The sequence below is a fragment of the Crocodylus siamensis genome, chromosome 2 (assembly GCF_052110815.1).
Source record: "Crocodylus siamensis isolate JL-2025a chromosome 2, ASM5211081v1, whole genome shotgun sequence".
NCBI classification, from domain to species: Eukaryota; Metazoa; Chordata; order Crocodylia; family Crocodylidae; genus Crocodylus; species Crocodylus siamensis.
Genome location: NC_143396.1, coordinates 209,717,540 through 209,730,451, shown reverse-complemented (window position 1 = coordinate 209,730,451; position 12,912 = coordinate 209,717,540). Strand labels below are relative to the sequence as shown.

Genomic DNA, 12,912 nt, shown 5'->3' with positions numbered 1-12,912 from the left:
CAATTATAGCCTAAGCTAAATATGAGTTAAAACAATTAACTTCATTATGCAAATGAAGAGTCACTTGAAGGAGGGAAAGAGGGGAGTAAACCTGTGGAGGAATCATCATCAGATTCCTGGAAAACAAGTAAAAGGCAGATGAAATTTATGAATCTTTAATTTTTTTTGTTCCAGAAGTTTACTACCCTTTGCCCTATTGCCAAGTGATTATTTTCTTTTACATAATGGAGTTAAACAAAAAGCAATTGTTTTAGTTGGTATTCAGCTTAGGCTGTAACTGTTTTTTTCCAAGGGCAGTGTGCGCCCAAAAACCTGTCTAACATCAATTATATAACTGGTCCAAGGAAAGGTATTACTGAACAAAACCTGCTTTTCCTGTATTCCCTGGACCAGCAGTTATACCACCATTCTGAACTTACATAAAATGAATTCAAATGAGGAGCTAGTGCTCTAGAACGATTTTTTTTTAACACAAGACCCTTAACCATCGGGACTGATGTCAGAGCCTATTTATCCAGGGTAAGTCTATTTAAGAAACAATGGGAGGTCCTGAAGCAACTGAAAATGAAGTTACATTTTGCACCACTTTTGAGTCTGTTGCCTGGGACAGTAGACAATAGAAGGCCTTTCAGCAAGCCCAGAATGCAGATGGGCCCTTCATAAGCTGTGTTTCTTCTTAGAAAGCTGTTTCAGAAATTAAATAAGAGCAATGATACAAAGAAACACTGTCTACTTTTTAAGATGGATAAAATCAGTTTAAGAAAGGAGACTACATGACAGGTTTGCCTGTGAAAGCAAAGGACTAAATTTGATCCAGGATGTCCAAAGTCCTGCATTCCTAAAGGAAGAAAGCACTGGGCTCACTCTGAAGTTATGCAGAGCTACAACAGAGAGATGTCCAATAAGGTGACTGAGCCCAGACTGAATACTATAAACAAGAACATCTTCACAGAAACAACCAACTTGAAAACAGAGATAATGGACCCAGGGCCCCTTTGATACCACTGAATAAAGCAAACAGATCTACTGATGGAGAAAACTACTTGTTTCCCAAAGCTACATGGAGGATACTTTGTGTAGTGGTGGGAGAAAAGAAGCTGGGAAGCTTGGAGCACCTGAGAAACCTGAAGTCCAGCAACAACAGTCAGCAGCAGCACTAAGATAGTGGTTCCCTTCTGCTTCCACAAGATACAACTTACCACAGCATCCTAGTATAGACTGACAAACAGGTTCTTTATGCATTGTCTATCAAGAAGGAAAGGCAAAGAGAAAAATATTTAAAAAGACAAAGTAGTCTATTCCAATGGAAATTCCTATATTACAATGACAGTCACATAGTATCAAACGTTGCTAACTAGTGTATTTGGATTTATATCTAAAATTGGGAAGTTGTAGAGGTTAATGGAAACATTTTAAAACACTGCAAACCCTGATGGACACAGTTTGTTTTAGCTTAAATCATTTCCCGACTTCTTCCATACAAGGTGGGTTAAATAAAGTAAGTGCTCACAAAGCCTTCTGAACCAATTTAAAATCATCTCTCATGTAGATCAGAACTAAAACCATTACAATTTATTGGGAAAAAAAAAAAACAACAAACTTTTAAATCCAGGGTTTTGCATATGAAATATTCTAAAGTGCTTTCCTATGGCCACAGAAGTCAGGTTAGCAGATAAAGAGTTTGGCTTTGTGCGGTTCACATGATATTAAAGGTTAACCAAAAAAAAAGTAAACTGGGATGGGTTTTTCCCTTCAACACTATACAAAAATGCTTAACATTGTGCTCCTCCCTCAGAAATTCCTTCATCAGAAAAACAATAGAAATAGTTTGTTTTCCTTCAACTTCAGAAAACAAGCCTAGAAAGACTGAGTTAGAGGGTTTAAAATAAGCAGGCAGTCTGCTGCATGCAGCAGATCAGGGAGGGAACAGGCAGCACAACAGCAGGTTCAGCAAGAAGCAGAAAGAAGAGCAGCAGATCTGGCAGGGGGAGAGAATCAGAATGGCGCTTGGGGAGGGTGCAGGGATATTCTTTCTACAACACGCTGGTCAAAAAGGTTGACCACTCATTTATATGGAAGAAACTCATAATTAGGCTAAAGAAAAGACTACTAAAAACCAGGAGTGTCAAACAGGAACAGGTGATTGGCAAGGGACCAACTGGTCCATGGGCTGGATGAATAGACCATGGGCACCCTCCTCATGGCCCAATTCCACATGCTGCATCCAGCACCCATAAAGACTGCCCGAGCCAGTGCAGATATCATGTGGGGCTTGCATCCTGCACCAACCAAAGCACACACCACTGTGCATGGCACTGGGGGAAGAATCCCAGACTGGCACTATGCAGATGATGCATGCAGCGCAGGTCCTGGAGTAGATGCAGCAGCCCTGAGCCTGGGATGGGGGCAGGCCAGCATGCACTGTGTGTGGTGTGTGGGTCCACTTGAGACCCAGGGCCAGCACAAATGGCTGGATGATTTCACTCCACAAGTCAGATACAGCCTGCATGTCCCATCTTTGGACACCTCTGATTTAAACCAAAAATCGCTTGGATTAAAAAACCTAACACAGAAGAGATCTTCATGAAAGGGGAAAAAGAAACTTTTAGCTTTCCTGGTATCTCAAAATGAGATATCAGAGGAATATAAACTGAACATTTGTGTGGCCTTGTGTATAAAAAGTAAAAAAAAAAGTTCACACACTTTGGAACAGTGTCCAGTTATGAATTTTAAATTAACTTTTTTGCTCCAGCAGTTTCCTGCACTTTTCTTCAAGTGACTATTTGATTTCAAGAAAACAGAAAAATAAAATATTAACATAAGCAATCATTTAATAAGTATTTCCAATTCATAATTTCTACCTTAAATTATTTTGAACATACATTTTTACTATGATCCTAAAATTCTACATGATTAGCATTAGTCAAGCTATTTCACTTACAACACTTAAAATAAAACTGAAACAAAGATCTATTTAAAACTAATCTGTGAAATCTGATTTAACACAAGTATTTTCTTTAGGTCAAATTCACCTTGTGCACCAAGCCAGATCTGGACCATGGCACTCCTTGCAGGCCAGATCTGGCCCCGGGGTACAAGGAAGCAGTAGCAGCTGCAGCTCTGGCTCCAACCCGGGGCACTGCCAGAATGGCTCCAGTGTAGCAGTAGCTCCAGGAAGGGACATGGAGCAGGGACTGGCAGACAAGGTAGTAGGGTCACAGGAATGGTGACAAAATGAAGCGGCCGGAGGGCAACTAGGGTGTCAGCCCTTGCTTGCTGTCCTGGTATGAACTGCTATGTCCCTTGCAGTCCAAGGGCCCTGGACTCTGCAGCAGGCCACTGCATCCCCAGCCATACCCCCCTTTCCCCAATTTCTCATGGCCTGCTAGTAGTCTGGTAGGAAGGATACAGGGGTTTGCAGGCCACAACGTTCAACTCCTCTGCTTTAGTAGATTAAGCCATGTTTACCATTTTAGGCCTGAATTAGCATTCCTTTTAGGAATACTAATTTATGTTTTATCCTTCAAAAATACATCACTAAATCATGTTGTATTTTTCCTTTGTTCTTGGCCAATGACCATTCAAAGCTAATTTAGATTAACAGTCAAAACCTCTTTTGGCAAAAGCATTTTATTTTCAGTGGCTAAAGTTCATGATTCTTAAAGTCTTTCATGTATTTCTCTACAGCTTCACCCTTCCTGATCACACTTGTACAAAACACTGACTACATTTCCAGATATTTCAAAAATTCAAAATCAAGTTGTTTAAAGAACTGTAGTTGAGAAATAGCATTTGATTCCCAAGAGGTATGTGCAAGTTGGGTTGGACATGAAGCCTGGGTCAGAGTCCCTGATTTCTGAAGGAACAGTCATGGAATCTTACATATAGTACCTTACTAGAGTCTTTTTGAAAACAGAAACAAGCCTACAGTTACAACATGTTGTTCAACACAACTAAGAAAAAATCTTTTGCATGTTATGAGGTCTGCAGCAGGAAGCCCTTCATGAGCCTTCAGAGCTGTCTGTGCAGCTTTTACTGATACGATATGCAGGAGCTTCTGACCCTTCACTCACCTTCATTAATGTGCTTAATGCCAACTTAGCAATGCATACAACCTTTCTTTGTGCACTTTGACCACAGAAGAGAAACAGGCAAATACACTATTGATGCACAGTAAATTCAACAAGTTAAATATCAATTCATATAACAACTACTGAACAGGTTTCTCTCAAAAAAGGCTGTTTCCATGCCAGGCTACAAAAAGCAATGAGCAACTGAACACAGGGCAAAATGTTCGTAATACCACTATATTACACCTTTGCCATGTTATAACACATGTAAAATTAACAGAAACAAAAATTCCCAAGACAGCCTCTCTTCCACTTTTACCGATTTGTATCAGAAAAGAATTGCCGACTTGTGACTTTACAATATCCCCCTCAGAAATTATGAAAGAAAAATCAATCTATTACAACTCTTAAGGCACTATGAGATCTCTTTAGAAGTAAAGGTAAGAACCACTGTATTCAGACTGGAGATACCATGTACTTATAGCTAAGGAACTGTAAAAAAAAAAAATAGCTGAAGATAGTATTTGGGTATTTTTTCCTTCTCTCCCAAGTTCGTAATTTTTTAAACACAAAATTCTGGTCTTGCACGTTCTAGAAAATCAGAGAGATAACTTTTGGTTCCCTTCCCCGACTTCCCTGCAACCTGTATTTAAAATTCCATTTGAAGTCTTTTTACTTTACCTAAGTTACCTGGGGAATGTCACAAAGGAGTCTGAATGCTTCTGTAGATGAAAACTAAAAATCTGTTTACACATAAACTGACTTAAAGCACTTTGAAATACAATTCTGGTAACACCTTGTGCACAGGCAAGGCCTAAGCAAAATCTAAGCAGGTTTTTATTCCTTGCATTTGTGTTAAGTCTCTTAACTCTCCTGCTATTTTTAATAGAGGGGAGGAAAAAAAAATAAAATTCATGCATATACACAGTAGCAAAACAGAAAATATTTCTCCTACCACTGCAACCTAAACATGTTAGATCCAGCTAAGAAACACCCCCCAAAATGCTAGTGTGTGACTTGTGTTCCAAGTCCTACTTAGAAAAAAATATAATATGCACATTAGCCTGTGTTGGGGGGGGGTGTTATAGTGTAGATTTACAGCATACATCTTGCTGCAGGCCAAAATCATTCTGCGCACCCCAAACTTTAGCTTATAAATCCAAGGTTCATCATCAAGCTTGAAGAGCACCTCCCCTGCCCCAAACTGCAACAGGGGCTGAGGTGCTTCATTCAGATCCAGAGTTAGGGTGTCACTGAGCGCATCACGTCCTGCCCTGCCTCATGGGGCCTGGCGCATTTCCCACACGCAGCTCCGAGCGCCGGGCAGAAGCAAACGCGACCGGTGCCGTCTCCTCCCTCCGGAGACCGCAGCTGTTGTTGTCAGGACGCGGGCCCCGGGCACGAGCTGCTCCCCGGCTTTGTGCCGCCCGCCCGCTCACACAAAGCAGCTTCCTCGGCGCGGCCGAGCCGCTGCCTCCCCTCCCCCGCCCGCCCCACGCCCGCCGCCATGTTAGCTCCAGCCTCCATGTGCTCGGGCTGGGAAGGCGCCGGGAATCCTCCCCTCCCCTGCTTCCTGCCCGGGGCCGCGCTCACCCCCGGGGCAGGGAACAAGGCGGGGGGCAGACGCACCCGGCCGCCCGGGGGGGGGGGGGGATCTGGAAGCTTCCAGCGGGGTCGGGGGGGGGGGGGGCAGACTGAGGCACCTTTTTCTTCTCCAGGTTCCGTAGCTTCTTGTCAATGACGCCCAGGATCTGCTTCATGGCCTCGGTCTGCACCGCCGTGATGCTGCCGCCCGCCGCGGCCGCCGGGGCGTGAGGTGTGGGTGTGGGTGCGGATACGGGCGCCGTGGCCGCAGGCGGGGAGGCCTCGCTACCCGGCGCCGCCGCCGCTTTGCCGCTGCCACTCGCCATCGCGCTGCTGGTCGCTGAGGGCATGTCTGCCGGGGAGGAGGAGGAGGGAGGGAAAGAGAGCGAGAGCGCGTGAAGGGGGGAGGGGCGCCAGACGGGCCGCCGGAGGGGACAGGCGGGGCGGGGCCGGGCGCGCGCTCGGCATCTCCCCACCCCCCACCGCGCGTGCGCCCCGGCCGCACCTGCCGGCGCGCGCCCGACGCCCAGCCAGGCCGCCGGGTCCGAGTGCGTGAAGAGGGTGGGCACGTGACCGGCAACCCCCCATCTTCTCCCCCCATTCCAGTCCAACGGTCGTTTGGTTTCGTTGCCCCCCACCCCGCGGTCTGTTCCTGGCCCCTCACCAAGTGTCCTGGGGAGGCCGGCGGGGAGGGGGACGCCGCCGTGCGCTGCACTCTGCCTGCGAGGAATGACCACCTCAGCCCGCTCCGGCCCCGTCGCGCCTGCGACCGCTGCAACAAGCCACTCCGCCAGGCAGGGAGAGGGAGAGAGAGCGAGCGGGCGCGAGCGAGCGGCGCGGGGGCCTAGCGGCCGGGGGTGGCCGCGGAGAACGCCTGCGCGCCGAGCAGCGCCATCGCGGGGCCGGCTCAGCGCTGCACCCCTCCTCCCCCCGTGGCGGGGGGCCTCCCTGGCGGGAGGCGACGAGCTGCCCGCTTCTAAGACCTGAAGGAGGGGCCGGGCTTGACCGTGGGTTCGAGGCCTGCGGCCGGGTCTTCTCCCACCTGGAGCCCGAGACTGTTTAGCGGCATTGCGGCGACATGGCTTGGGCCAGAGCGAAAACTGCTCTGAAACCATCACCTCCCCCCACATCTGTCACGCAGAAACATACCCCCATACACATGTGTATGCACACACATATACACGCATGCACATATATGCACAGACATATATATACACACACATATACATGCATGCATATATTTATTTATATGTGTGTGTGTGTATACACACACATACCTATGTGCATATATAGATACAAATACATATACATACTTACACATATATACCTGCCCCCTCTCTCAACACTCAGTACACACACCCACATATATAGCAGTTCAGAGGCACCCTGGCATGGCAGGGTTGTTCCCCCACCCTATGTTTAAGCCCTTCCTACTCTTCATAGGAGGATGTCAAGCCAAAAAGGCTGAGGTCTGGCCTAAGCCTGTGTGCTGCAGCCCCTGGGCCCTGCCAGACAGCATGTACCACTGCCACTCCATGCCTTTCTCCCCTGATCTGTCTGAGGGTGGTGAACAACTTTACCTGGTTTCTTCCTGGGACTACAGCCTGATCTGGACTCAGCCCAGACATGGGCAGGGAGCACAGGCAATTGACAGGTCAGCTGTGGAAAGCAAGCTGAGAAATGGTATAGTAAAGACTGCTTTGACCTGAGGGAGGGTGCACATCCCTAGCCTGGGATTGGGGTCCTAATTTGGGAGGTGTAATGGGATGATCTGTCCCCTTAAGAGAAGGCAGCTAGCCTGGCTAATGGGTGGCAACTGGGGGAAGGTTAATGAGGATGTGGCTCAGTGGGAATCAACCCCCAGCAGGCAGAACCAGAAGCACCAGAGGCAGGAGATTTCTCGGTTGCAAGGAGAACAAGCCTGGGAAGGGGAGGCTGAAGTCACAGCAGGCCCATCCCAGGGTCTGGGACAGTAAGTTTTATTTTTTTCCTTACTGTACTTTTTTTTTTTTTTTGGTGAAAGACTATGTGACTGGAGCATGCTGTCAGGTGTGACAGGCATCAAAGGCCAGCAGGTTTCAAGACAGATTGTTACTGAGACTTGCTGTGAGATGCTCAAGGAAGGGACAAAAGTCTGGTTGAAAAGGCCCTGAGGTGGTAACTGGCTGTAGGAGCCTTATGTTAAATTTTAGGGGTGTCCACATGCAAGCTATGGGCAAGCAGTTTGTTTTCCAGTCTGTGGCAATATGATGGTAACTTCTATAAACCTTTCTGCAGATTTATCCAAACCTGTGTCAGCCTAAGATTAGTTTGCAGTAAGTGTACTTTACATGTTCAGAATATGACATTAATGTACTTGCCCGCTTGTTAAACTGTGTTTCACATCAAAGGCACATGTTGCTAGCAACGGATAGGCTGCCCTGACTACGTGCTAGTTACTAGGTGGAGTTTATGGTGCTTATTTCAACTTTAAAATCCTGTTGCTTATTTCTGCAAATATGCTTGGCAGGAAACAATGTAGCAGTTAAGTTATAGTAGCAACCAGCACCACTTAGCTATTTCCATTTTGAAAGCAGTCAATACTATAACGAACTAAACCTCACAATGCTCCTATGAGGTAGGACATAGGTGGTAGATTTTTTATGAGAACATGAGAGTTCCTGAGTCTTGACATGTGCCTTTTCCTCTAGCCTGTCTCAGGATTGCATATAGCTGCTGAAAATGTTAAAACTGGAAATAATCTTTATAGATTTATAGACTCCTCAAGAGCAGTTGCATATGTTTCTGGGTTTCAGCTGATAAGCCCAAAAGGAACACAAAGTAATTTTCCCCTCACCAAGTAAAGTTTTATATTATATACATTACCTGTTATAGCTGTCTTTCATATTCTTCTGTATCAGGTATTTTCTGCTCTCAGAGGCAAGATCCTTGATGGACCAATGGTCAAATTTGATTTGACAAATCCTATGTTAGAGAGACGGGTAGTCTGGCCAGAGACTTATTGCAAGAATATGAGGTGCCATGTGGCTAAACAATAAAGAAATAACAAGTAAAATTATTTCTAAAGAAGCGTGGCTGAGTCAGTGAAGCATCCTAGTGGAAACACTTGTTTCTGCCATGCAGGAGACCCTGGAGTCAGTTCCTGCCCAACTATGTGACTTAAAATGCTTCATAGTAACTCACTGGAGTTATTTAAAACATGACGCTGGTCAGGCTTCAAAAGGAGTAACCTTCAGTCCAGAAGAATGGAAGCCTAACACAAAGGGAGGAGAATGTTGCCAGTACCAAAAATGAGTAAAAGAAATGCCCTGAGTATTCCTAGTAGTATGGAAAACTCAACATGCATTAAATAAATTATATCATAACTTTATGGGGATGCCATATTCCCAACTTAATTATTTAAAAAAGTCAGTTTCTAGCCTTCATAATTATAGAGAAAAGCCTAACAAAGTATAAAAGCCCAAAAGGAAAAAAAACTAAAATCCTTTTCCTCTCCAAAGCTTGTGGCTTTTGAAAATTTTAAATTTTCAGACCTCTGAGCCCTCTTTAGCTTTGCGTTGCTGAATGCAGATATTGGGCTGCATTCAACTGATTCTTTATAAAAAACCTACTGTATTACTCTTTCAGTTATATGGTGAAAATGTAAAAGTGATGCCACCTTAAGAACTACACAGACTGTTTAAACAAATATTCTTTTATGGAAAGTTTGAGACTCTTAATTCAGCTATTCAGTTTTAATATCAAATTATATTTTATAACTTAAGTTTTATAAACATTCTTTTCTAGCTTACTTTGAGACATCCCGAAAAGTGAAAACATGCTGAATTTTACATTTCAACCTGTTACAAAAGAAATAATAATAATATAAAAGGTCCTTCAAACTCTTTGCAAAACAGAGAAGCTGATTCAGAGAGATTTGGAGATTTGGCCATAGACTATAATGGGGAATCACTGAAATACCTAGAACTTTGTCATTTTTTAGCTGATTCAGATAAAAATGCAGGGGTAGTAGCCCCTTAGGGCATTCAAGGAGATATGTGCAGGGGTTTCTGGGAAACTCAGGCTGCTGACAAGCAAAACTTGTGACGTGTAACTTTGTGTGTGTGTTAAGGCGTGCCCTCACTGGCACTGGGGCTCTACACGACACGGTAATGTGTCCCAGTGAGGTCTCCTCCTCCCCTATAGCCTCAGCCTAGTTCACCACTTTAAATAAGCAGTGCACTGCAGCACAGTAGCACTAGCATCTCAGGCAGCCAAACTGTCACAAAGCCTTTTTTTCCTTTCCTGCAGGAGCTTCTTCTCCAGCAGCTGCCAGAGAACTCTCCCTGCCAGCCCCAGCCCAGGGCCCTGCCTCCTTCTGGTCAGCTGACTGGGGACAGGTGTTAGGGGTGTTGGTCTAAGGACATGGCACTGACAGACAAGGTTCTTTGGGTCAATCTGATGTCTTTTAGTAGAGCAATTGAATAGTTAGAGAAATGTATCTTAGCAAGTTTTTGGGTTGAAAAACCCTTCGTCAGGCTGAGGAAGCACCTGTAGTTGGTGTGTGTGCTCTTCCTGGATGGAAAGAATAGTAAAGAAGCCAGAGGCTGGCATGCAATGCAGGCAAGAAAGTCAGTCAGTTAAAATGGAAATGGAGGAGTCGGGGAGAGACAGCCTGGGATAGGGGGAAGGGGGATGTAGCAGGTAAACGTGGAGAGGTACTGGGGGAGTCACGTGTCCAGCAGGTTATAGTATGTCATAAATCCATTGTTCCCAAAGCTTGCATCCCAGGCAGCTAAGCTGAGCTTACCTGGAGCCTCACAACTCCACTGCAACCAGCCTGTCAAAGACATGATGGGTCTGGGCTTTCCCCAGCTAGGACTGTGTGCATGTGTGTGGTGGCTGGAGGTTATGGCGCCTCCTACCTGCCTTTCACCAGGGAGATCCTCGGTCCTGGCATTTCCTGGGGCTGCTGCACTGCCATCAATCCCATCAGGCCCCCTGACCCTGGCAGAGTGCAGTTTCAGTGGTCATGCCCAGGACCTGGGGCTACTTCCTGCCCCATAGCCCCAGTCCATACCTCCAAGTTCATCCTGGCACAGGAGCTCAGCAGGGACAGGTTCTTCCCCTGCTGGCTCATGATGCAGTGAGTGCCACCTCCATGGTTTAAAAAAAAAAAAAAAAAACTGGTTAAAAAACCGAACAGAAATAGGGGCAAACAGAGTCAGGAAGGTGGCACTCACTTTGTCTGCAGGTGGAGCTTGGGGAAACCTCAGCAGATTCACCTTCAACTAGCTTCAGGCATCAAGGACAACAAAAAGTCCTCTTTCAGGTATGTGGGGAGCCGGAGGAAAAGCAAGGGCAACGTTGGACCCCTGCTAAACCAGGTGGGGCAAATGGCAACTGATGCCCAGGAAAAAGCCAACCTATTCAATAGGTACTTTGCATCAGTCTTTCATCAGTCCCATGGAATGCCCATGCCTGCTATGGGACAGGGAGATCTGGGTGATGGGGATCCCCTACCCTCCATAAATGCTGACCTCGTGAAGGAACACTTTGAGAAGCTGGATACCTTCAAGTCAGCCGGCCCTGACAATCTGCACCCCAGGGTACTCAAGAAGCTGGCGAGCGTCATAGCCCAGCCCCTGGCATGGATCTTTGAAAACTCCTGGCGCTCTGGTGTAGTGCCCGAAGACTGGAAGAAGGCCAATGTGGTGCCGATCTTCAAGAAAGGGAGGAGAGTGGATCCGGCTAACTACAGGCCCATTAGCCTGACTTCTATCCTGGGGAAGATCTTAGAAAAGTTTATTAAGGAGGCCATCCTTGATGGACTGGCCCAGACTAACATCCTAAGGGATAGCCAGCACGGGTTTGTTGTGGGTAGGTCTTGTTTGACCAATCACATTTCCTTCTATGACCAGGTGACCTATCACCTGGACCAGGGAGAAGAGATTGATGTCATATATCTTGACCTCAAAAAAGCTTTTGATCTGGTATCCCATGATCACCTCTTGGCCAAACTGCCCAGTTGTGGCCTTGGCTCCACCACGATCCGCTGGGTGGGAAATTGGCTCCGTGGTCAGACCCAGAGGGTTGTAATTGATGGCAGTCACTCATCGTGGTGCCCTGTGACCAGTGGGGTCCCTCAAGGCTCTGTCCTTGGACCCATACTGTTCAACATCTTCATTAATGATATGGACATTGGAGTCAGGAGCGGACTGGCCAAGTTCGCCGATGACACCAAACTTTGGGGCAAAGCATCCACGCCAGAAGATAGGCGGGTGATCCAGGCTGACCTGGACAAGCTCAGCAAATGGGCAGATGAGAACCTCATGGTGTTTAACACCGAAAAATGCAAGGTTCTCCACCTTGGGAGGAAAAACCTGCAGCACCCTTATAGGCTCGGCAGTGCTACGTTGGATAGCACTACAGAAGAAAGAGACTTAGGGGTCATCATTGACCACAAGATCAACATGAGCCTGCAATGCGATGCTGCGGCTAATAAAGCGACCAAAACACTGGCTTGCATCCATAGATGCTTCTCAAGCAAATCCTGGGACGTCATTCTCCCCTTGTACTCGGCCTTGGTGAGGCCGCAGCTGGAGTACTGCGTCCAGTTTTGGGCTCCACAATTCAAAAAGGATGTGGAGAAGCTTGAGAGAATCCAGAGGAGAGCCACGTGCATGATCAGAGGTCAGGAAAACAGATCTTACGATGATAGGCTGAGAGCAATGGGACTCTTTAGCCTGGAAAAGCGTAGGCTCAGGGGTGATCTGATGGCCACCTATGAGTTTATCAGGGGTGACCACCAGGATCTGGGGGAACGTTTGTTCACCAGAGCGCCCCAAGGGATGACGAGGTCGAATGGTCACAAATCCTGCAAGACTGTTTCAGGCTGGACATAAGGAAGAATTTCTTTACTGTCCGAGCCCCCAAGGTCTGGAACAGTCTGCCAGCGGAGGTGGTTCAAGCACCTACATTGAACGCCTTCAAGAGTAAATTGGATGCTTATCTGGCTGGGATCCTATGACCCCAGCTGACTTCCTGCCCTTTGGGCAGGGGGCTGGACTCGATGATCTGAGGTCCCTTCCAGCCCTAATGTCTATGAAATCTATGAAACACCAGCTGCTCCACCAAACCAGGATCCAAGGAGGTATGGTGGGGTGTTACAGTATGCCCAGCAATGCTAAACACCCTCTCGCTCAGAACACTGGTGGGTGGACAGGACAGGTGTTCCTGGGCAACCGTGGCCAGATCCTGCCACATCTGGCTGCAGGTT

General features: G+C 46.8%; 1 protein-coding gene and 1 long non-coding RNA gene across 5 annotated transcripts in view; one reads left to right on the top strand and one right to left on the bottom strand.

The window, feature by feature from the left end:
• The window catches only part of CAPRIN1 (cell cycle associated protein 1), a 64,685-nt gene extending 58,194 nt beyond the window's left edge, over window positions 1–6,491 (bottom strand). Inside the window, exons 1-2 of one of the 3 annotated variants that reach the window (XM_090032921.1) lie at window positions 6,319–6,491; window positions 5,774–6,006 (exon numbers count right to left, since the gene is read on the bottom strand). In XM_090032921.1, coding sequence (XP_089889047.1) covers window positions 5,774–6,004 — 231 coding nt within the window. In that variant the 5' untranslated portion in view covers window positions 6,005–6,006; window positions 6,319–6,491. The remainder of the gene's footprint in view (window positions 1–5,773; window positions 6,007–6,318) is intronic. The other 2 variants (XM_090032920.1, XM_090032918.1) reach the window with 2 other exon arrangements.
• A 155-nt stretch (window positions 6,492–6,646) lies between these two features.
• LOC149871653 (uncharacterized) overlaps window positions 6,647–12,912 on the top strand; it is a 33,822-nt gene continuing 27,556 nt past the window's right edge. The window contains exons 1-2 of one of the 2 annotated variants that reach the window (XR_016440283.1): window positions 6,647–7,308; window positions 7,522–7,626. This is a non-coding gene — a long non-coding RNA (uncharacterized LOC149871653). Of the gene's footprint in view, window positions 7,627–12,912 lie in introns of both variants that reach the window. The other variant, XR_016440284.1, reaches the window with a different exon arrangement.